The 22500-nt window shown below is 38.8% G+C and overlaps 1 protein-coding gene across 1 annotated transcript in view; it reads right to left on the bottom strand.

Moving 5' to 3' along the window:
* Positions 1–4551: 4551 nt before the first annotated feature.
* LOC137987733 (ras-related protein Rab-8A-like) overlaps positions 4552–22500 on the bottom strand; it is a 24886-nt gene continuing 6937 nt past the window's right edge. The window contains exons 3-8 of the mRNA XM_068833804.1: positions 10774–10834; positions 10320–10397; positions 8622–8711; positions 7110–7175; positions 5638–5688; positions 4552–5534 (exon numbers count right to left, since the gene is read on the bottom strand). Coding sequence (XP_068689905.1) covers positions 5445–5534; positions 5638–5688; positions 7110–7175; positions 8622–8711; positions 10320–10397; positions 10774–10834 — 436 coding nt within the window. The 3' untranslated portion in view covers positions 4552–5444. The remainder of the gene's footprint in view (positions 5535–5637; positions 5689–7109; positions 7176–8621; positions 8712–10319; positions 10398–10773; positions 10835–22500) is intronic.

The following is a 22500-nucleotide window of genomic DNA, read 5'->3' as shown; positions in this document are numbered from 1 at the left end:
TCAAATCTTGTGAAACTAGAACAGAACTATACACACAAGATGGCAGTGAACACGATCGCTAATATGGCTATTTGAACAAAGGATATAAGCTAGACCATTACAAGAAACAAACTGTTTAACAATGAAAAAGAAAAAAAAGTAATAGACAAAAAAACTTATCTCCGTAGTCAATGGTACACTGAGCGGGAGGCTATTTGTTCGCGGTGAAAATGGTACCAGCGTGAGGCCATTTGTTCGCTGTGCAAATGTTTTTACTTTGTCTTCAGAAGATTCCAATATAGCGTCCATTTGTTTGTGGAGTTATTTTCTTTGTCGCTGTCATCTTTAGAGTAGTTCTCAATAAGGTACCCGCTGCTTATTAAAGAATTAGTGTTTTCACTTGTATCACTTTCAATAGTTGCGTCCATTTCAGTTACATTCGAGTATATTCTTGTTTCATTCAGTTCGCGGAACGACCCGTTTCGAAGCTGACGCTTGACATCTTTTAGTGTGGGTCTACCGCGAAAAGCGTATGCCATTCTTTGTATGTGCTTTGAGCGCCCCAAGAAGAAATCGATTAAGCCAACGCAATGCCGATCTTCGGTAATCCAAACAACGCATCACAGAGCTTTTCATGATCTTGGATTACGTGGTTTGCTTTAAATAACCAAAGTAAACAGCGCCACGTGGCTTCTCTTGTGCATTACCCAATCAAAACACCGCCACGTGCTTTCTATTGTGCATTGCCCAATCAAACATGGCCACGTTTTTCTATTGTGCATTTTGCTGCACAGGAAAAAAAAAAAACTGAAATCTAACGTCTTTTATAACTCGAGCCCCTACGGGGCCCGAGTAATAAGGTGTATTACATGGGGTCTAACTGGACACAATGTGACGTGGGATTCTAGAAGCTGGCCACGTTAACCATTCAGTGGAGTTTCGTTGTTACCGTGGTTGCATATGATAATTAACCAAGGGCACAAACCGCAATTTCTTTCATTATGTGAATCGTGCAAGTCACGCACAGAGGTGCAAAATTAGGTTGTAATGTTAATGTTAAGATTTCTTCTAGATTGTCGCATTTGTTAACGTTGCTCAATTAACCGGTAACGTACGGTGGCCTATAGGGCTCAAACACAAAGAAAGAAAGAAAATGCAAATAAACCAAAGGAAACGCCAATAAAAAAGAAAATGCAAGTTGGAGAAGAAATAGGCGGCGTTTTAACATCAGGCCCATATTAAATGTCCCGGGGACTCGGGAATGGACAGTCCACCGCGTGACCCCATTTTGAAGATAAACAAGTTGTAAACAAGTTGCTTGGCAACGGCCGAAAGGGCAGTCCCAGCCAGGATTCCAACCTACGACCTTCCGCAACTCCGGTCGGATACTCTCACTTCAAGAATTCGGTGTTACAGTGGTCGTAAGTTCGAATCCTGCCGAGTACTGGGATTTTTCTGATGTCCTTTCGCAGGTCGTCGCCAAGCATCCAGCTTAATTTAACCGTCTCTATTGATTAAAATTTGGACCACTAAGGAAGAATCCAAATTCCGCACTGTACACGGCTTTGCGCACAACACACATGTAAAAGAGCATTGTTCTCCCCTGGAAAGACCTTAATGAATACTTACAACATTTCTCAAAGGCCAAACCAGGTTGGGCTATGCGTGCACATACGTGGCAGTTGCTGCCCCTCATCTTACATGCTGCATACACCACAGATCATCGCGCACGAAAAAATTCCTGAAGATCGCGAAATACTAGTCACAAATTGTTATTGCTACTGGCCAAGGCTGGAAGCAATGAGCACTTTCCATTTGAATGGAAAAACTGGGGAGAATTTTTCTATTAAACGGAACAGAACAATTTCCGTCATTCAAAACGGCACAGGACGAGAGTCTTCCTTTCCCAAGGGGTTGCTTTTTCTTTCTTTCTTCATCATGACGAGACTGGATAGTGTACTAACGATTTACAATAAACATTTTCGAGGCCAAAAGCCGCGCTTTTAATTTATCAAGGAGGGTGGCACTAGTGGGACGCTTTAGAGGTACACCTCTAACGGTACTCTTCTTTCCCGAAAAGTTTCTACTGGAAACGTCCGTTCCATTTGATTTTAATATAACCGGAACAACAAGGTTTTCCATACAACAGGAAAGAGCCAACAAGAATGAGGTATCGGACGACGCACGACAGATGAATATAATCACTTCACCACAAAGTTTGGTCAAGAATCATTGACTGCGAGCAGTCTCTCTTTTGCTCGAAATTCCGCCGAGAGGCTTCGCCCCTTGCATATCACGTTCTCTTAGCGGATTTTCGAGCAAACGAGAGAGTGCTCTCGCAGTCTAAAGAATCACTGATTTACATCCTTTTCATCCTGCTCTTCCTGGCCTGGGTTCTTAAGACATCTACAGGAATAAAAATTAGTCACAGAACCTGCGTGATTCTGTAGCAAAGTTAACGAAAGCATAACTTTGCGTGCCACCAACTCTATGTAAAACGTCTTCATACAAATGATGGGAAGATGGTGGATTAGGAGAACTGACGATTGTTGACCCAATTACATTTTTTCCCAGCAACAGACCTTATGCATAAATGCAGTCATTGTTTTGTCTGTTTACAAATTTTGAACAAATTTAATAGAATGTCTGTTGTGAAATCCATCAGGTTGGCCTCAATTACATATACACAACAGATAAGAAACGTTCTTTATTTATGCATATGGTCTACCCTTACACTGCTCTTACTAATGTATAATTTCTTTTTTTTTCTCAATAGTAAGTAAAAATGGGAATGAAATCCCACATAATTTCACTGTATAAAAGTTACGAGCCACCATTCATACGGACCTCGATTGGGGTCATATTATTCTTCTTTTTGATTCCCAAACGAGATCAATAAATGTATTGTATGTTACAACAACACTTCAAACATATTTGTCTCTGCTTTCTACGAGTTTCATTAACCACTTAAAAGAGTTAAATCAGACAGAATTGCTGGGACATACCACGATGTTTTTCAGTTCAGAAGATAACTTAATCAAAAGCTCGGTCTACACTGAATGCATAAGTAAACAGGCAACCAAACGCTTATATTTAAAGATGACATCGGGGCCATGGGGCTATGCAATTTACATTTTAATGTATTTTGTAATAAAACTTCTGAAGAGGTTAAAAAAAGCTAGGCAAAATCAAGCACAAGAGTTACAACAAAACGTCTAATAAGTTTTATTATCATAGTGGAATGACTAGTGAGTTTTGTTGGGCACACATACATTCTTCCTTCTTATTCAACACATTGTGACAATGTCCAAATATGGTCATAGCGCGCTCAACATTCGTCGTGCGTACTCAACTGATATCCTGCGATATACGTAATTTTGTGTGTCAAGAAGTAAAATGGTAAGTTCTTCCTACCTTTTTTTCCAATAAACGTAGAAAATTGTGCTTTGTCATTAATGTGTTGAATAATAAAACAATTATCCTGCTCAATCTTGCGGAATGTCACCTGATTTTAGCCAACTCGGCCTACGGTTTCGTCGGCTAAGTATCAGGCGATATTCCGTGCGATTTCGCAGGATAATAGTTAAATATGCAGCGCCCTAAGGGTCTCCTTATTGGTTTAAAGTGTCAGTTTTTAAAAACGTTCTTATTTTTTCAGCATTTATGCCGTGAGAATGAAATCGCCGGTAACATCACTTTAATGCACCTTGAATGTAGTTTTGAATCAAAAAACAGCATTCCTTTCTTTTTTTAATCGTATTTTTCCCTGTTAGGTTCTCAAAGCAAAAATAGGTAGTCCTATGCCAGAGGTTTTAGCTAGAAGAGATTTTAGTTTTTTACTGAAATTTTATCTAGTAATCGATTTGGAGATTGTCAAAGTTTTTCAATTTTTTCATGTAATCCTCTCAACAACGAGTGCGAGTGTTTCATCATGGGTTCCAAACACCGAGAAACAGATGAAAACACGAGGCTGCTTCGGCCGAGTGCTTTTATTGTTTCGAGGTGTTTGGAAACCCAGATGAAACCCGAAGCACTAGTTTTTTTATATGGCTTCTTAAAGCATCTATTGTTGTATTTTTGTTATATATTATTGTATTGTATTGTTTACAAAGTTAGTATGTAAATTATTCAAAGTTGGCCTGGTCGTGACTTTTTATGTGCTTGCGAGAGATAAGTGCGACTTCAGCTAACTCCCGTTTTCGATTTTCAAGAACAGTCGAAGAAGAGTCTGCTTTAGTAAGTGGAGCACGAAGTACAAAGATAAATGCGAGGTGGAAATTCTTCGAGAATGGCAAAGGACGAGAACATTACAAATTTTCGAATTTCAAAGTACGACTTTCATCTCGTGTGTAATGTCGAGGACAATGTGGAGGAAATGGATGCTTTATCATTGAACTACTGGCTTGTTAAATTTATCCAGGAGGTGGAAATATGAAGGGCGGCTAAAGACGCATTTAGGAGGTGTAAGAAAGAGTACTGAAAAAGCGATCAGTATAGTTGTAAGTTGATGACAATAAATAGCAGTATTCAGAATTTTGCTTTTGTTGTTTTTTTGACATAAACACACGTGTGTTTTGATATCAAACACGGCGCCGGTTTTCATCTAATGTTTCATTGGGTAACAAGACCATCCACCTGACCAAAACAGGCATAATTTATTGGCTGTTGATGTCATGAATCATTAATGAGTTTGAGGAGTGTTATGCTTTTATACCATACTTTGTCCGGATTCTCAGTCCAAACATTGATGGAAGATTTTACTCTGTCTAACGCCAGACGATTTTACTTGTCAACTGGGAGCGTCCTGGGCCGTCTTCAGCGGAATGAAAGTTAAAAGGATGTAAATCTCATTTCCGTAGCATAAATACTGATGAAATAACAACATTTTTAAAATTGACACCTTAAGCCTATGACAAGACCTTAACTGGGCTCAAAAATTTTGTTTCAATTTAGTATTAGACTGCAATTTTAAGTGGGTCCCTTAATACTGCCCAGAGCACAGCCCTTCAATGAAATCAATAGCCCTGAATAGCCCTGAAGACAAACATCATCCAAAGCCACATGTTTTAACAAACAACTTTCTATCTTGAGAAAGATTACTCCTACGAGGGAGACTTTCTTTGAAAATGAAGCAAAATGTTAAAACAATGAATAAGAAATGAAAGGAAATTCAAACAGGCTGGAGGGCTGGAACATTCAATTGCCTAACTATCAATTTCCAAGCTTTGTAATTTCAAATAACCATTTCTTGACCGTGAGTATCACATAACCTGAAGCCCTGCCATCAAAGAAATTTTGGCCGTCATCCGATAAGAAGAAATGGCAAATGGAAATACATGTACACCTGTGTCTAAACTGTGTCCATCAATTCACTGACGTGATATCGTGGATGGACTAAAGCAAAGAAAGGGTTATAGACACGCACAGAAGTAACAACGTTCTTCTATGGCAATTTCTTTCTTATCCTACAATATCGTACATCGGAAAAACCCTTTTGATTGTTTAGGCTGTTGCGTGACCTGGACTGTGTTGGAAGCTTGTGGGCTTGATTGTTCCTATGAACAAAGAAAACGAAGATTGAAGAGAATTCAAGGATTTTGCAATGTTCACCACACCACAAGCAACTTCTTCATAATATTGTTTTACAATTGAACTTACGAGTTTCTTGTCCATTTTAAGTTTTATATCTCTTGCAAGAGTAAAAAATGCCTGTAGAATGATAGAAACACAGTTAACCTCGTGTAAACATGCACAAAGGGGATCATTTGGATTGCACCGAGTCACATCTGGAATACAAAGACAAACCTCGAGACTGACGTACAAGTACAAACAACTACGACAGCCCATTTTCTTCTGAGCACAGATACTTAAACGTTACTACTGCTCAAGAGAAAAGGTACACTTGACTAAAGCTATATTGTCTGTTTCATTTTCATTCCCAAAGGGCTTAATCCTTTGGGTCTTCGATGATAAAAACCTCTACATTATACAGGAGTGTGAATTAAGTAACAGAATCAATGACCTCTGACCCTTCGGTGCAGTTTTGAAAATTTGAAACAATTATAGCTGCCATCAATTACAGAAATGGCTCACCAATACCACTGCATATATCTAAAACTTGGCAGGTATCACTACCATTGATAACTTACAGCCTACAGCTGTATATGTAAAATGCAATCTACTATGAAAACCACCAATCTGTGGACTGAAAATTTAAGTGTCTCTTCCCCGCCCACTTTCGCTTGTAAATACTTCAAATTCTTCAGAGGTACTGGCAGAACTGAGCCTATATGGAAGGCTCTATAATCGAGGAAAAGCTCTTGGAGAAGACTTGAGAATGAAAATTATCAGAAAAGGGGGACACTTCACCACAGCTTTTTTTGTGGGAAGTTTTTCTGCAATTGCCAAAGAAAAAAGAAATTTTATAAACGTGTTTTTCCACTGTTGCGGTTGTTGAGCCTATGGGAAAGGAATCTCATTAAAATGTTAACGAAAGTAGCAGCATTCAGGTCCATTCCACAGATCGGTGGTTTTCGTAGTACCCCACAGGAAAGTAAATTGATTAGCAACATCTCTATGACCTCAAAAATTTGTTTTCCGGAAAACAAATAGCAATTAACCGTTTCAGTCTTGAGAGTGAGGCTTGCATATTTTACTTTGTCAAACACCAGAAGATTCTTTTATTTTACTTGTCAATGGGGGCCGCTTCACAGCGGGTCTAATTTGCAGGTCGCAGGTTGCAGGTCGCGGGTTGCAGGTCATTGTTTCACCAATACAGAAAGTATCTTAAACATTCTTAAAAGCTAACCTTAGGCCTAATTAGGCCTAAACAAACGTTTTTAGGCCTAAGGTTAGCTTTTATGAATGTTTAGGATACTTTCTGTATTAGTGAAAGAATGACCTGCAACCCGCGACCTGCGACCTGCGACCTGCAAATTAGACCCGTCGGCCGCTTCAGGGATGAATAGGCCAAGGATCTTATAAAAGCCACCTGTTTCACACACGAACAAAACTCTTAATGAAGTCTTGCCAACATATTTACATATAGTGTACGACTTGTACCATAATAAACATTTCCTGGTCACCTTACATGTGCTTGGCGTTCGAGATAAAACGAAGCCCTTACTCACCTCTTCTACATTAATACTGGCTTTTGCACTTGTTTCCATGAATTTTATCCCATATTCTGTGGCCAACTGAAGAGGTGGAAGGAAATACAGTACAGTATGAATAAATATTCATCAAGTCCACACTCATACAATGTACATAAGCCACACCCCCAAAATTTCAATCATGATTTCGAGAAAATAATAAAAACTTGAAAAAAGCACTCTCGCAAAAAAGTTTTGTTTGTTGTCAGTTGTTAGTGATAAATGTGCCGAAATCTAAAGCTGTGTATTTGCAGGGACCTCAAAATGTTAATCAACTCTTAAAATACCTTTTTCAAAGCTTACAGTGTGTATCTTTAATTGATTTTCCCTGTAATTCTTGGTGCTGATGACTCTTGTCTTCATTTTTAAAGCCCAAAGTTGAAATAAAACGATGAAATTTGAGTGAAAATAAAGCCCATGGAAACAAAACGTTTGCTTAGTAACCACACAGTCATTTGCTGAAGGAAGTCTGGACCGAGTCACGTTGTAAACAACATGGATGTCAGCCATGCGTGTATACCATCTTTATAAAAATGTATGGAAGCCATCGATCAGAAAAAAAGGTGTCGCTTAACAAGAGTTTAACCATCTCATAGCAAACATGCCATGCAAGTAATGAAGGGCAACAAAACAGTTGGCCATTTGCCACGTGAGGTCTCCCGAATAGCGTAGTATTTTCTCGCACACAGTGGAGTTTGGGTGATTGGTTGAAGAATATGTTCAATCTTACTAAAGGTTTTAAGTGTTATTTGTGACCCCATACCAGCCAGTTTACAGCCTCAAAGAAATGGTCTCGTAATATAAGCCGCACCCACGATTTTGAGCCCAATATTTCAGGAAAAAGATGCAGCTTACACACGAGTTTTTACAGTACACGATTTCGTTGACTGCGATTTCATTAATTCATCAAGAAAGCTGTAAGTCACCAAAGGTATCTGTTAAAATAATTTATCCTCTATTATAAAAGTGTTTGTTAGTGACAAGGCCATGTTTTGTTAGCCACTCCTAGCTGCCTCTCATCTGTCCCCTTTTCTTGTCCCTTGCAAATGCAGGGAATCGTGGTGCTGTGTCCATAGGGCACAAACTAGGTGGTACAAATAAGCTGATGAGTGAATTGGCCACCATAAGAAGGTTTAAAGACTGCCAAATCTCCCCTTTTTCCTTTGCTGACGCTTTGTCAGCAAATGGATTGTGGTCCATTTCCTTTTATCAACTTACTATTTAATGCTCTCTGTGAATAGTGCCTGGACAACACTGTAAGGGAGCTTGCTGTTGTGGGTTGACACTCACAGTGGTTTTCCCCATTCCTTATGATTCCAGTTATTTACTACATGTAGGTGCAAATTCTCAGTAACTCAAAAACAAATACGAAATATTTTGAAATGCAACCAAAGGGATGCTGAATGTAAGAACACCTGATTAGGGTTTAGGGTTTTGAAAAATTTTCCACTAATGGTGTTGGTAAGCATATCTGTTAACCAATTTAAGTACCTGTGTTCCTCGTTCTTTTGATACAACTCTCCTGTCCTCCATGTCACATTTGTTTCCTAGCACCATTTTTTCAACATCAGATGAGGCATGCTACAATATATCAAATTCACAATTTGAAGAATGCTGCCAATGCAAACAGAAGACCATACAATACAATACATACTTAATGACCCGCTCCCCACAGGGGTTTTAGGGCCATGAAACACAACGAAACGACAGAACAGAACAACAACAACTGTTAAGAATCCCAACTGGCCGGAGGCAAACCAGTTGGCTTTTTACAAGTGCAGCTGGGAAGTTGAACCAGGGACTACCAGGATCAAATTCAACCAGTGGTTAGAGCGGGTCTTGAACCCTGGATCTCCTGATCTCAAGGCAAGGGCACGTACTAAAACCAGGAACACCAGAACACTCCGGAACACCGGAACACCCCGAACACTCCGGAACACCCTGGAAGTAACCCAAAACCCTCAGTTTGGCTAACCCTAGGCCTAGCTAGGCCTTAAGTTGGTTCTTAGGCCTAGGGTTAGCACACCGGAACACTCCGGAACACCCGGAACACCCTGTTAGTCCTCAATTTGGGTAACCCTAGGCCTAAAAACCAACTTAAGGCCAAGCTAGGCCTAGCCAAATTGAGGGTTTTGGGTTACTTCCAGGGTGTTCCGAAGTGTTCCGGGGTGTTCTGGGGTGTTCCGGTGTTCCTGATTTTAGTACACGCCCAAGGCAAGCGCCCTAACCACTGGGCTGCACTGCCTCCTCCATGTCTACAAAATAAAACAAGAAGAAACACTGTAATACTGACATGGATAAAACAGGTTGAGTTATTGACAGCTTTGTATGAATATGCTGCTAGCATTCAACAGGCCCACATGAGCAAGTTTGTGTATGTATTACATGTACCGTAGTTATTCGCTTATAAGGCGCACTCGGTTATAAGACACACCCCAAACTTAGCAGTTTAATCAAGCTAAGTTCTCAAACTGAAAATTACGCGAAAATACTCGGTTATAAGACGCACCAAAAAATTGAGAGTTATCAAAAGGATGTGATGAATTTGAGAACAATTATCCTTTCACAATTAGCATGCGAACTCTTTTTGTTAACGTAAACAGAGTGAAAAAGGCATGCATTTAATGATATACGTAAAAACAAAAGCTAAAAGTTCACACCTGAAATGATAAACATACAACGCATACACGTTTATTTGAACCTTCCGACTTAATAAATAGTCAGAGTTCAGACTTCAGACTTCAAGCGAAAGCGAACAGCGCAAAAACTCCCCCGGAAAGTCATTCAAAGGTGTTCGGCAGCTGAATATCAACACGCCACCAAGGCGTTTGTTCAGAGAAGAAACTTTTCAAGGTTCGAACGATTGTATTGTTGTCACGGGTATCACGTTACTGAGCACATGCTCTTAAGGACGTATGCAAATTTCCGTGTGTTTGCTTTTCTCTTGAAGTTGTTTAGTGTTCTAAAGGTCTCTAAAAGCGCTACTCTCTTTTAATAGACAACTAGAGTCCTTTCCTTGAGTTGTTTAAACTGCAAGTTCTTCTCAAATTGTGATCTTAAGATTTTGTTTCGCGAAAATACTTGGCTATAAGACGCACCCCAATTTTAGCACTAACTTGCCACCCAAAGACAGATTTTTCTTGAAAAAACCGTGTGCCTTATAACCAAATAACTATGGTATATTCCCACCTCTTCGATGTTTCTGATCCAGTTCTTGATGTTCTCAAATGACTTTTCATTTGTGATGTCATACACAAGCATGATTCCCTAAGAATGAAAATTATATTGTTTAAAATTATCCACACGATGACATTATAGGTCACAAGTACAGCCCTTTGTTTATAATAGCTGGAGATGTTTTAAAGAGACAATACTCAAGCACACAATGGAAACTGTACAAAATCTCTCTGCAAAAATAGTTTGATGAATTTCATCTTTTCAATGTCCACATGCTGCTTCCCTCAAGTCAAAGTTGGAAACCTGATCTCACCCCCATTCCCCCCCCCCCCCCCTTGACCCCTTTTTATTCCCTGCTGGTACCTTGCATCTAAACATCTGTTCAATAAATAGCACACAATGCTGCAACATTGTTTGATTTCAAATTTCACTATCTAAGAATTGCTGCAAGTCTGCTTTCACTCACCATAGCTCCACGGTAGTAAGCAGTGGTGATGGTACGGAACCTTTCTTGTCCAGCAGTGTCCCTTGAATTTAGAAAAAAAATGTTACCACCTAAGCAGTTTAATGGCTCTACAAAACAGTTACCCTGCATTGCAATGTTTTTGCCTTTCACATTTTTTCAAGTATGACCATGAACTCAACAATCTACATTACAAACACATTAACCAGCAATATCCTTGGGCTATACAAATGTACAAGTACTTTTAGGGTTTTTGTTTAATATGCCATGACACATGCCTTTTGAAGATTGCTCAAAGCAAGCCCATGATATGTTTGTTCTGTCTAAATTGTATAAAATTAAATGACATTTCCGAACATTTTGTAACAAAAAAAATAGCGTATTCAATTTCTTGGAATGGGGCAAAAGTAGCGAACATCAAAGAAAGTGCACATAAATGTACGCAGTAATAGTCAAAAAGGTAAAAACCAAGGCACTTAACCAAGACATCTGAAAACATGCATGATGTTTTCTAAGCAGGATTAGGAAAATCATTCCAGACTATCTAACTGACAAAACCTTTAAAATGTTCTCTCTTAAGGACAAATGAAGAGCTCTACAGCAAGCAATCTCTCAAAACTGGGGAATTACATCTATGAAACAGGAAGAGTTGTTAGCATGGGCATTGGAAAGAACCAAAACTCTGTGGTGACATAAGGTAAAGTCACACAGCAAGAGCACAATGCCATGAAGGAGAACATGTTTCACGAGAAAAAAACAAATAAATGAAGTTGTGAAATTGAGATATTCTATAACACTACATTATAACCAATGCTTTCAGGTCCCAGGGCTCAGTGAAATCCTATACTTAAAGTACTCATCAGAAGGTCCCACAAGAAAATTTGATACCAGCCCCCTGATTTTCACATAAAAAGTTACAAGTGACCCCCTCCCTTCGGATGTGAGTTTACATGTTGTTCTCCCATTTTGTTCTTCAGTCCCCATCCTGATAATTATTGCACAGTGCCTTATGTCACGTACCAACCTCAAATCCAACTATATGAACATGTTCAGGTAATTTACTTGTTCTTTGATTTTCGTTTTTCTTTCAAAATAATGTCAAACAAGGTGATTCCAAAGTCGCAAGCTTCAACAAGCAAGTAGACAGTTTTGACTTACCGGTACTTACATTTCAACAACTTTGTGTAAATTGTTGTTGCTGTATTTTTACAACTGCACACCAGTTAGCACTTAATTTACAGCACAAATTATTTAGTATCTTTTTTAGCGCCGGTAAAATAAAGCAAACAGTGTGTGGTGTATTGTTTTATGATAGTGTATGTTTTGTGGAAGCGACTTCAGCTACTAAAAAAATCTCAATCGCCCCTGGATATCGAAGGTGTTATCCGTCACAAAAGCTCCTCTTTTTTGCTTGACCCATTTTGTGGGAATCCAGGGCTGTCAAGGATGTCAATAAGGGCCGATAGTTGGCCAAGACTGCCGGCGTAGTAAGCCATCTTCAGCCACCTACTTTCCTCTCATTTTACCACCAGTCAAGATGAAAAATCTTACGCTTGTTAAATTGTTATTGAAGAAACTTTTAAAACATTCTTCTCCCCGTTTTGAGTGGAATTGACAGGATACTTTATGAAGATTAAACAAGAGAAATCATGACAAAACTACTCATGCTTGATCATTAGTGTGAATGGTGTGGAACGCATGGAACATGAAACTGAATAGTTCCCAGTCTTGCGCGTAATCGGACGAAACAACATAATGTCCGAGAAAGAACGTTTATCCGTCCTCAGTCAAGTGTGCCAAGCTCCCTTTCATGGCTGCCTGCTAATAATTTAATTATAAGCCTTCTATTTTCAATTATTGCCACCCCTGGGAATCTCCTGTGGGATATAACATCAGCTCTTTTGTCCTTTTGAAACTTGCGCTGTAAGGTAAAGATAATTTACTTCAAAAATGTCTTGTCAAATGAATACGCTTTTGCCCAGTTCCAAGATCAAAATACATGAAAACTCTATCCACCCCAGTGGGAAAATGTTTGTCAAGGATGTCAGCACATGACCAGCCCCAACTAGGGTCTCTCTCCTTAATGACAAAGGAGGCAGAAAAGGCAGACCCTGAGATCGAGGTTGACTTCCCTTGACATATTGGCTGTTTCACAGGGATGTAGATACAAATTTTTAACAGGCGGAAATGTGGACATTATAGGTGGGTATGATGAGCTGGAGGCTCATTTTCTTCTATACACCTAGGGGGGTCCGGGGGCATACTTCCCCAGGAAAATTTGGAAATCTAGACTCTCGGAAACGCATTTTCCTTCCTTTTGGGTGCAAAATTGATCCCATTTGGAACTTTTTCCAGTGAACACAGAAAAACAGATTTCCCACAATAAGGCTTTAATAAACTGAGTGTCAATGTTTGTGATGTTTATTATTTAAACTTAAGTACATTCCAATATGAAAAATAATGAAGCAGTGAATGATCAATAAGCTGACTGAGGAATCAAGTAATTCTAGAACTGAACATGTTATGGTTAAAAAATTACCTGCTTTCACAGCGATAATACTAAACTTTATGAGAGGTTTCAAGAAGCTACTGATTCATAATTGAATTTTAATTAGAAATATCTATTCATGTGCAATTAATCACTATGTAATAGAAAAAGTAATTATACCCAAGCACTGTCTGGTTTAGGAAAAGTGCACGACTGTGACAAACTGCCTTACACATGACATGATATTTCAAACAGAGGTTGATGTTGGACAAAAAGTAACCACTTTGAAGGGTAGCATCCATTTAGTCATCTTCAGTATCACTTACACTGTCCCATGCACTGTCACTGTCTGATTCCTGGTCGGGCAAGAAGAAGGCCTCCTTTGCTTTGGACACCTCCTGTTCCAGTTGCTCTGTAGCGCACTTAATTTGTTCTGCAGTCAATGAGGCATAAAGGAGAATCACATTGCGTCCCTTGGTGCACCAAAACTGGTTTCTGGGTAGCTGTTGAAGTGGTGTCTTTGTTGGTTGAGACGGGAGGCCTCTGCAGTCTATGATTTTTCTTTTGGAGCCAGTTAGTAACTGCTGTCTTGATTACTGCTTTGGCTTCTGGAGTTGCAACAAGTGGGCCATTGATAGATAACTGAAGTAGTGTATTCAGCATGTCATTTTTCAGTCTGTTTCTGAATCGCGTCTCGATTCGTTTAACGGCACTGGCACCCCTTTCTGGCTATGCATTTGTGATCGGTGCAGAGAGTGCAACTTCGGCAAGCTCAACAATAAGAGGATAGAAAAATCCACATTCAGATTTCATTTTCATCACTCTCTGCGAAGCCCATTACAATGGCGTTGAAGAGCTCTTTCCATTATTTTCTTTACTTGTGATGCGTGTTGTGGTTTTTTCACTCTCATACGATTGCTAATTTGCAGGTGGTGGGAGGACACTTTTCCATGACTACAGGTCAAACTTGAATTTCTTCCATTCAGTTTTAAGTTGGGATTTCCTGACTTCTTTCTCTCCAGGGTTGCTTGAGTGTGTTCAATTGCCGGTCCAACATGAGAGAAGTTTAGGGCTCCAGCCTGGAATGACCTGCTTAATGCGGAAAGACTAGGCAAAACCAGAATACAAATAGTTCCAGGAATTTAACTGTTTTCATCTTCTTTAGCAAACACAGGGCAAGGGGATCTTTCTCTAGCTCTTGAAATGTGTGAAGCAAAGCAATGTATGTCTAAAAAACACTGTTGACACTCTGTTCCAAAGACAACCAACGGGTACGGCAAGCCTTCCTAATTTTTTTCAACACAATTTTTTTAGCCTTGTCTGTCAAGGCTAAGTTTTGAAGTTCTGTTTGAACCTTCATGAAAATACTGGTGCGTTTTGGGGAGTTCTCAAAGAATTTCCATGTTTCCTGTAAAATAGTTTCCACTTCCTTTATGTACTTAATGCTGTCTCCGGTATCTGCACATGCAAGGGCCAACCTGTGACAGATACAGTGGAAGTTTAGCATCACCTTGGTGACTCTTCTTAACCGTGCTGCAACAGCATTGTGTTGCCCAATATTTCGTTACACTTGCGCCATCGCTGACAAATGACTTTAGATTTCTGATTTCTACACCGCATTCTTTCAGGACATCCAAGATCTCACCAGTGATGACCTCAGCATTTGCACCTCAGGGGTCATGTCTACACCTGGTCGACAGGAATCCTGTAAATCAGCCTCACCTACTTCTGGGTTAACATACTTTATTAAGATAATCAACAGTTGCAAAACAGCCACATCAGCAGCTTAATCTGCGAGGATTCCAAAACTCATGGCTCATCCAATTCTTCTAAGGATGATTTCTTGTATACTCTCCCCGAGAGTGACAAACATTTCACGCACAGATGGTCTGGATCTATGCTGAAAGTAATTCAGCTCACTCACTCCAAGACTTTCGAGGAGATTAAGAGGGGAAATCAACTTCTGATTTGGAATTTCTTCCTTGGAAAACCGATAAATAGCAGTACAGGTGTAAGTCTTCTCTAACATACTTTCATTCACCTCATTCTTTTTGTTCACTTATCTTTGAAATAAATTATGGAGATCCGTTGCAACATTTCAAGCTTTATGGCTTCTTTGTGTTGGCTCATTGAAAGATGATCTTGTACTGCTTCACAGCGTAATCGTATAGATGGTGTTACATTCCAGATATTGGACTTGCTGCGACTGCCTTTCAGATTGTGCTTACGACAGAGCAGGCAGAACATTCCCCCATTTTCTTCGCAAACCAGCCACCATAACTCAGAGGTTTTATCAAAACTAACATCCTTGGTAGTTAACCAGCTGTGGGAGAATTTCCCCTTTCCTGCTTGCAGCGTGTCCTTTGCCGAGATCGAGCAACAATCACTTAATTTACACAAATAGCAGTTGTGCAAAAATAAGCAACTGTTGAAGGCAGCAGCAATTTCTTCTTTACCTTGAACATCTGTGATAGTAGGTGACACTGTTGTCTGAACCAGTCTTGGCTGGTTCTCTAGAACTTGTGTTACTCTTGGGCATATTAAAAAATTTCCTTATTCCAGTGACCTTGGAATCACTTTTCTTTGCCCTCTTCCCCGACATACAGTACCGCTCAGAAATACGTTAACCAAAATATGCGCACAATACCCGTATATCTATATGCCAAGAGTGAAAGTTTCTTATCGTAGAGTGATTACGGCGTATTCACGACTTGAAAATTCAAATTCACGCAGCGGGACTGTGAAAAAATTTCACGGTTTTCAATGAATCCATAAAGCCCTTTTTGCGTGAAGGGTCACAAACGATACACGTATTTGAATGCCAAACTTAAGACAATTTTTTTTCCCTTCTGATTCATAAACATTGAATTATTTGTTATCCAATAAATTCGTGACGGAGCGACCTGTGTGTTTGTAACATGATAGCTTTTGCAGTATGTAAATTTTCTGTTATCGGCTCGTGGCTTTGTTCAGATCCAAAAGTTCTTTGTTTTACTCAACAATGCAACACAAAGGAAATTTATGGTACTGAATAACAAAGGAAAATCAGACGCGCATGAATATACGTGTATGTGCGTATAAATATAAGCGTATGTGCGTATAAGTATACGCGTACAGTACCGCTCAGAAATACGTTAACCAAAATATAAGTACAATACGCGTATATCTGTACACGTATGTGCATATACCTATACGCGTATGCGCGTATATCCATACGCGTATGTGCGTATAACCATACGCGTATGTGCGTATACCGATATACACGTCTGCCTCATTAGCTTGTTTATTGTTTTGCTTATTGTTATAATAAAGAATACATATAGCTTGACAGCACTAAAATAGTACACGACTATGAACTACATGAAAAAGACGCACTTCCACAAACAGCTGTCGCGTTCGGAATACGACAAACCCACGCACGGATGTTTATTTCATCGATAAACATACAGTTCAGGTTCAGGGTTATTTTGTTCCACACTATCAAAAGAGAGAATTAATAATATACAAAAGGCACACCATCAATAAACATGCAATTCTCGGAAAATCTTCGAGTTTACCTCGCCGAATTCAACGGAAGTTCTACTCCTAGTTGAAAGGTGTTGCATTACCTGTCACGATTTCCTCAGCTCTTGATGTGAGTCGTATGCAAATTTTGATAGATCGTTGTTCGGGCATTCCCTTCTACTTTAATTTGCTATCAGTTTAAAACCAGCAGTATCAAAATGATACGATACTAAAGAAATTGTTTCCCATTTATGAGTTGGTCGCTTCTCTTCATAAAAAGTTTTTAATTGAACGAAAAGGCAAAATGGAAATGAATTGTTGATTTATCTTTCAATTGGATCAATTTCACACCCGTGAATATTATTTTTCACTCCCAATTTCACCGCGTGAATTTTAACCCTTAATTTCACGACGTGAAAGTTTTCACCGATCATTCACGGCATGAATAGTTTCATGCCAAGAGTGAAAGTTTCTTATCGTAGAGTGATTACGGCGTATTCACGCCGTGAAATTTGAAATTCACGCACCGGGGCAATGAAAAAAATTTGACGGTTTTCAATGAATCCATAAGGCCCTTTTTGCGTAAAGGGTCACAAACGATACACGCATTTGAATGCCAAACTTAAGACAAATTTTTGTTTCCCTTCTGATTCATAAACATTGAATTACTTTTGCTTGTTATCCAAAAAATTCGCGACGGGAAGCAACCTGCGCGTTTGTAACATGATAGCTTTTGCAGTATGTAAATTTTCTGTTATCGGCTCGTGGATTTGTTCAGATCCAAAAGTTCTTTGTTTTACTCAACAATGCAACACAAAGGAAATTTAGGATACTGAATAACAAAGGAAAATCAGACACACATGAATATATGCGTGTGTGCGTATAAGTATACGCGTATGTGCGTATAAGTATACGCGAATGTGCGTATAAGCATACGCGTATATGCGTATACACTGCGTATGCGCAGTTAACGTATATCTGAGCGGTACTGTACGTGCATTTTAGTATACGCGTATATGAGTGTATACACTGCATATGCGCAGTTAACGTATATCTGAGCGGTACTGTATGAAGCAAATTTTGTCAAGTCTCGATCTGTTCCACTAGGAATTTGCGATTTGGCATTCATTATTTTGTATACATGAAGTAAAATACCGCTGACTCAACGGGTAGAGCCTGCAAACGGAAACTGCATGCGATAGTTCAAACCCAACAAAATGGGGTGTTTACATTCATATCAGTTGAAGTAAAAGAGAGACGAAGCTGTAACTAGATAAAATTGCTGAAATTCCTCTGGAAATATTTAGGATAGAGTGAGTCCTTTTTTATTCGCTTTTACAGCTGGAAAAATCATGCTCACAGCCAGGTAATTTTCCCGGCCCCCGGCTATTATCTACATCCCTGACTGTTCATTACCTCAAAAAACACTTAAATGAATGGACAGGAAATGTGAAATTCAAACCTGTCTTTTTTCAAATGAAGGCATGCAACAGAGCTGAAAACATGCAGATATATTTTTAAAATGTCCTTTCCCTGATGAAGATTAAAAAAATCAGAAGACTGTTTCTTTCATCCTTTTAGTTTCTGAATAACCCATGTGCACACCAAAAAGACAGCTCAGTCTCTTTTACCCACTTATAAACTTGTATGAATTACGGTCATTTCGCGTACGGGTCGTTTCCCCAACTGTCTGTTCGCCTACGTCTAGAGTCGATTAGCCTACGTCCAATATGTCAGTTCACCTACGTCTTAAACTCCGTACTATGACAATCATTATGTAAAACAGTTGACCACCTTGAAACAACATAGATATGAAATAAACAAAAACAAAAGATTTGACTAACCGGTTGTGTGGATAGACCATTCGTGCCACTCGTGTCGGCAAAATCTCAACCATTACACTCCGCAAATTTAACAGACTATGGCTCAGGTTCGGGCGCAAAGTCTATTAATCAAACATTGCCCCTTCCTTTGCTGTGGACCAGAATGCTTCAAAAAAGATTGATAATAAGTAAGTCCTATTTGTATTTTCCCTTACAGAATCAAATGGTATGGGACATATATGGTCCACGTTTGGAAATGGTATGGGCAAAGCTATGGCCCATATATGTTTATTATGTGGATTTGATATGGGCTATTGCCTTCCATAGCAAACCCATACCCAGTCACTGTCTTGAACTACTGTCATTCTATTGTCTCTTCCTATGGGATTGCTACGTATTTGGCAAAAATCCGTACATTACCCATAGAATCTTGTATGGGAATGGTATGGGTGTGCCCCATACCATTCCCATATCATAGAATCTGGATGGGAAATGCTCCCATAGTAATACCATAGGATCTTGACCCTGTTCTATGGGATTGCTACGTATTTGGCAAAATTCCATATAATTTCCATAGTAGCTGGGTATACTGGCATTTGATATGGAAATGCTATGGGATCCTTGATTCAAGTCCATATAAATTCCATAGGATCCAGGACTTGCTACATAAATTATGGGAAATCTATGGGACAATACATATACCCATAGCTAAACCATAGCCAAGTTCTATGCACAGGAGTAGCCCATACGATTCCCAGTTGCTTATAATTGAGTTCTCTGCTGATATAAGCAACTTGGAGAGGGAGATGAGGGGTTTTTACTCCATTTCTACCCTTAGGCCTTTAATTTGGTTGTTTTTACATGTACCTTATTTCTCTTTTGAGAGATATTTGTTAATATGAGGTCCCTTTCCATTTTTGGATATTGCAGTATTACACAATAATCAGCAGCACATTTCCCAAATCATTTTGAAAAAGACTGATCATGTGCTTTTACATTGTAAATTATGGTCTGCATAAATGTAGGCAGGCTGTTGGCCAAATCGATTAAAAGGTATTAAGAAGGAATTCAGTTCAAGTAACAAGTGGACAAAACGTTTGTACCATGATCATTTGCATCCTACTGTAAACGTCTGTTTGACTGTTCTCAATATCTTATCGAAAGAGATGATTTCTACATGTAACAGCACCAAATGTGGAAACAAATTTTGAAGTTCATATGAATCACTTACATGTAAAAGATGATGTTGAAAGGAAATTGATGATGAAATTTTACCTGTGTTTGAACAATTACTGTGAACTTTGAAATTTATTTTCTTGGAATCCAATGGGAAATTGTTCTTGGTGTTATTACAAGCTCATAGTTACTAAGTTACATCTTTAGCTTTAAGAAGATATAAAAAGGAATGTCATATACTACAATGTATAATTATTCTGGCACCCCTTGTAAATCCTATGTAACGACCACATTTAAATGGTGTTATATACAGGTACATATATTTGATATAGAGGCCTTATTCAAAGCCTGTTATATGTATGCCTCATATATATTTTGAAAGGAAATGCTATGTTTTAGCTAGTCAAATGGAACCTGTACATAGCATATGTGAAAGCTATGTTATGGGATTTTCTGTGTCCAAAAATAAAAATAGTTTCAACATAGTTTCTACATAGATTCGAAACAGAAAATACATAACACATACATATAGTGTATGATAAGGCCAAGACATTGGCCTGAATGCTTACATGTACATAGTGATAACATAGGGTGTAAATAGGCTACAAATAGCCTCTACATAGCTGTAATAAAACACAGAAATAGGACGAACATAACTATTTCATAGCACTTACGTACAGTGTGAATAGAATCTACCTAACTGAAGTAAAGTAAAGTAAAGAAACTATATTTAACGTCGATAACTCGTAACAGTAATTCAACTGACAAACCTGAGGTCGACGGTGCGCTCATTTTACTCCCCCCTCTCCATCAGTGCTCCGTTTTACGGGTATTTAAAGCTACTTAGCTACACGGAAAGGAAAGAAGTCGGAACAAGGATGCGAGATCCGGGAGTCGAACTCAGGACCTCTTGCACCAAGGCCGCGCACTAACCAACTGTGCCATCCTTGCTCCTGAAATTGAGGATCCATAGCAAAATTGCATTCACATAGCACTCACATAGAAATATTACATGTATACGATGCAAATAGGCTTTGATTAGCCTCTAAACAGTATTGAAATTGAAATTACACATCTCATGCCTAATGCTTGAATTTGAGAAATAGGACTAGTGCACACATGGAACACAAGAAACAAGGTTATAATATCCTGCCCCTGTAAATTAATATTCCAGCAAATCAGAAATGTGCTGGAAACTACAAAAAATCCATTGTAGTCAAGCTATTAACAGTTATCACCATAGCTCAAAGACAAAAAAAATTGACTACAGATTTCAAAGCAGTTACATTTTTTTATTGCATGAACCTAAACATTTAATTCATGCCAAAATCTTTGGATCGATTGGGTTCTTGTTTTAAATTTAAAAACAAAAAAAGCTTTAAAACATTTCAGTTAAACCACAGGTCTGCAAAGGGAGATCCCCAAATACATCAAACCATAACTGGCTGCTAAGCATTTTTGTCTGCTGTAAAGGAGCTTTCACTGCTGTCCCATGAAAGGGACTCTTTCATGGCAACTAAAAAAAATACAGTAAATATACTTCAATGATGCATGTAGTGATTCCTCTAAATCACTGATCATTTTTGTTACAATTAAAGTGTGTGAGAGTAGACTCATAAATTTGGGTCTCTACTTACAAACGTCAATAAAAGCTTTCTCAGGCATTTTCTGCATTGATTACAATAGTTAAAGTGACAGAAATTATAGCATTTTTACGAGAAGGAATCAATTGTCAATCGTATACATGTAACTTGCCGTACGAGCACTTTTTTTCCAAATCATTTGCTTCACCATTTGACCTAACTTCATTATTCTTGTTAAAGGTTTACCAATTTTTTACAGGGTTGTCAGAGTCTGCTTGCTTCACAAATTGACTCGAAGGTGTGAAAATGTGAATTCTACATGCATGTAAATCGTTCCAAATTTTGAAGACAATAAGGCATCAAATCAAATGTTATTCGCTTAAAGTTAACGCTTACCTCTTTACTTGAGTTGTTGTGAGCATTTCCTTGCCTGGATCAGCATTTAAAGAGTAAAACTAACCATAAATCGTCACAACAAAAGCGTGATCGTAGATGAAACGTTTGAATAAAACCGCGCAAAACCTGTAAGAGCTGGACTGGTTACCGCTGACTGCTGACCAAAACGAAAAGGACTCACTAGTTCCCAGTCTTGTCTCTCACGTGTTATCCCAGATGGCGGAGGATGACAATCTTTTTACGAATTCATTTTAAATGAACAAGATTCGAAAGATACTGGAGTTCATTGAGTGCTGACTTGGAGTGTGTAACTTTCAAGAGTAATGCATCATGTTCCTTTTGGAATAAGGCCGATTATGAGTCTCAGAGAGCAGCAAACAAGGTAATCCGTTGATTGGATGGTATTTCTCACAAACTATTGAATACATCGGAATAAAAGCTTTCTTTTTCATTTCTCTGTGTACAGAATGATTTTATGTTCACAGTTTAGCCGTTAAAGGACATTGGGTAAGCTAAGCACATGCATTACGAACTTGACATGCTTTGAATAAGACCAAACCTTGTATTGAATTCGAAGGTTGAAGTTGAGGTCATTTTTTCAAGGCACTAGATGAAATCAAATCCTAAAAGGGCACTTAAACTTTGATTGTTGTCTCACTGGCACATTCAGTGCTATTGCACAAAATTCTCAAGAATTTCAACTCACTCAAGTGACCCTCAAGTTGAATCATTGAATGGAATTCCTAAAGATTCCCATAAA

The sequence above is a fragment of the Montipora foliosa genome, unplaced genomic scaffold (assembly GCF_036669935.1).
Source record: "Montipora foliosa isolate CH-2021 unplaced genomic scaffold, ASM3666993v2 scaffold_385, whole genome shotgun sequence".
NCBI lineage: Eukaryota > Metazoa > Cnidaria > Anthozoa > Scleractinia > Acroporidae > Montipora > Montipora foliosa.
This window is presented reverse-complemented; position numbering and strand designations above follow the sequence as displayed.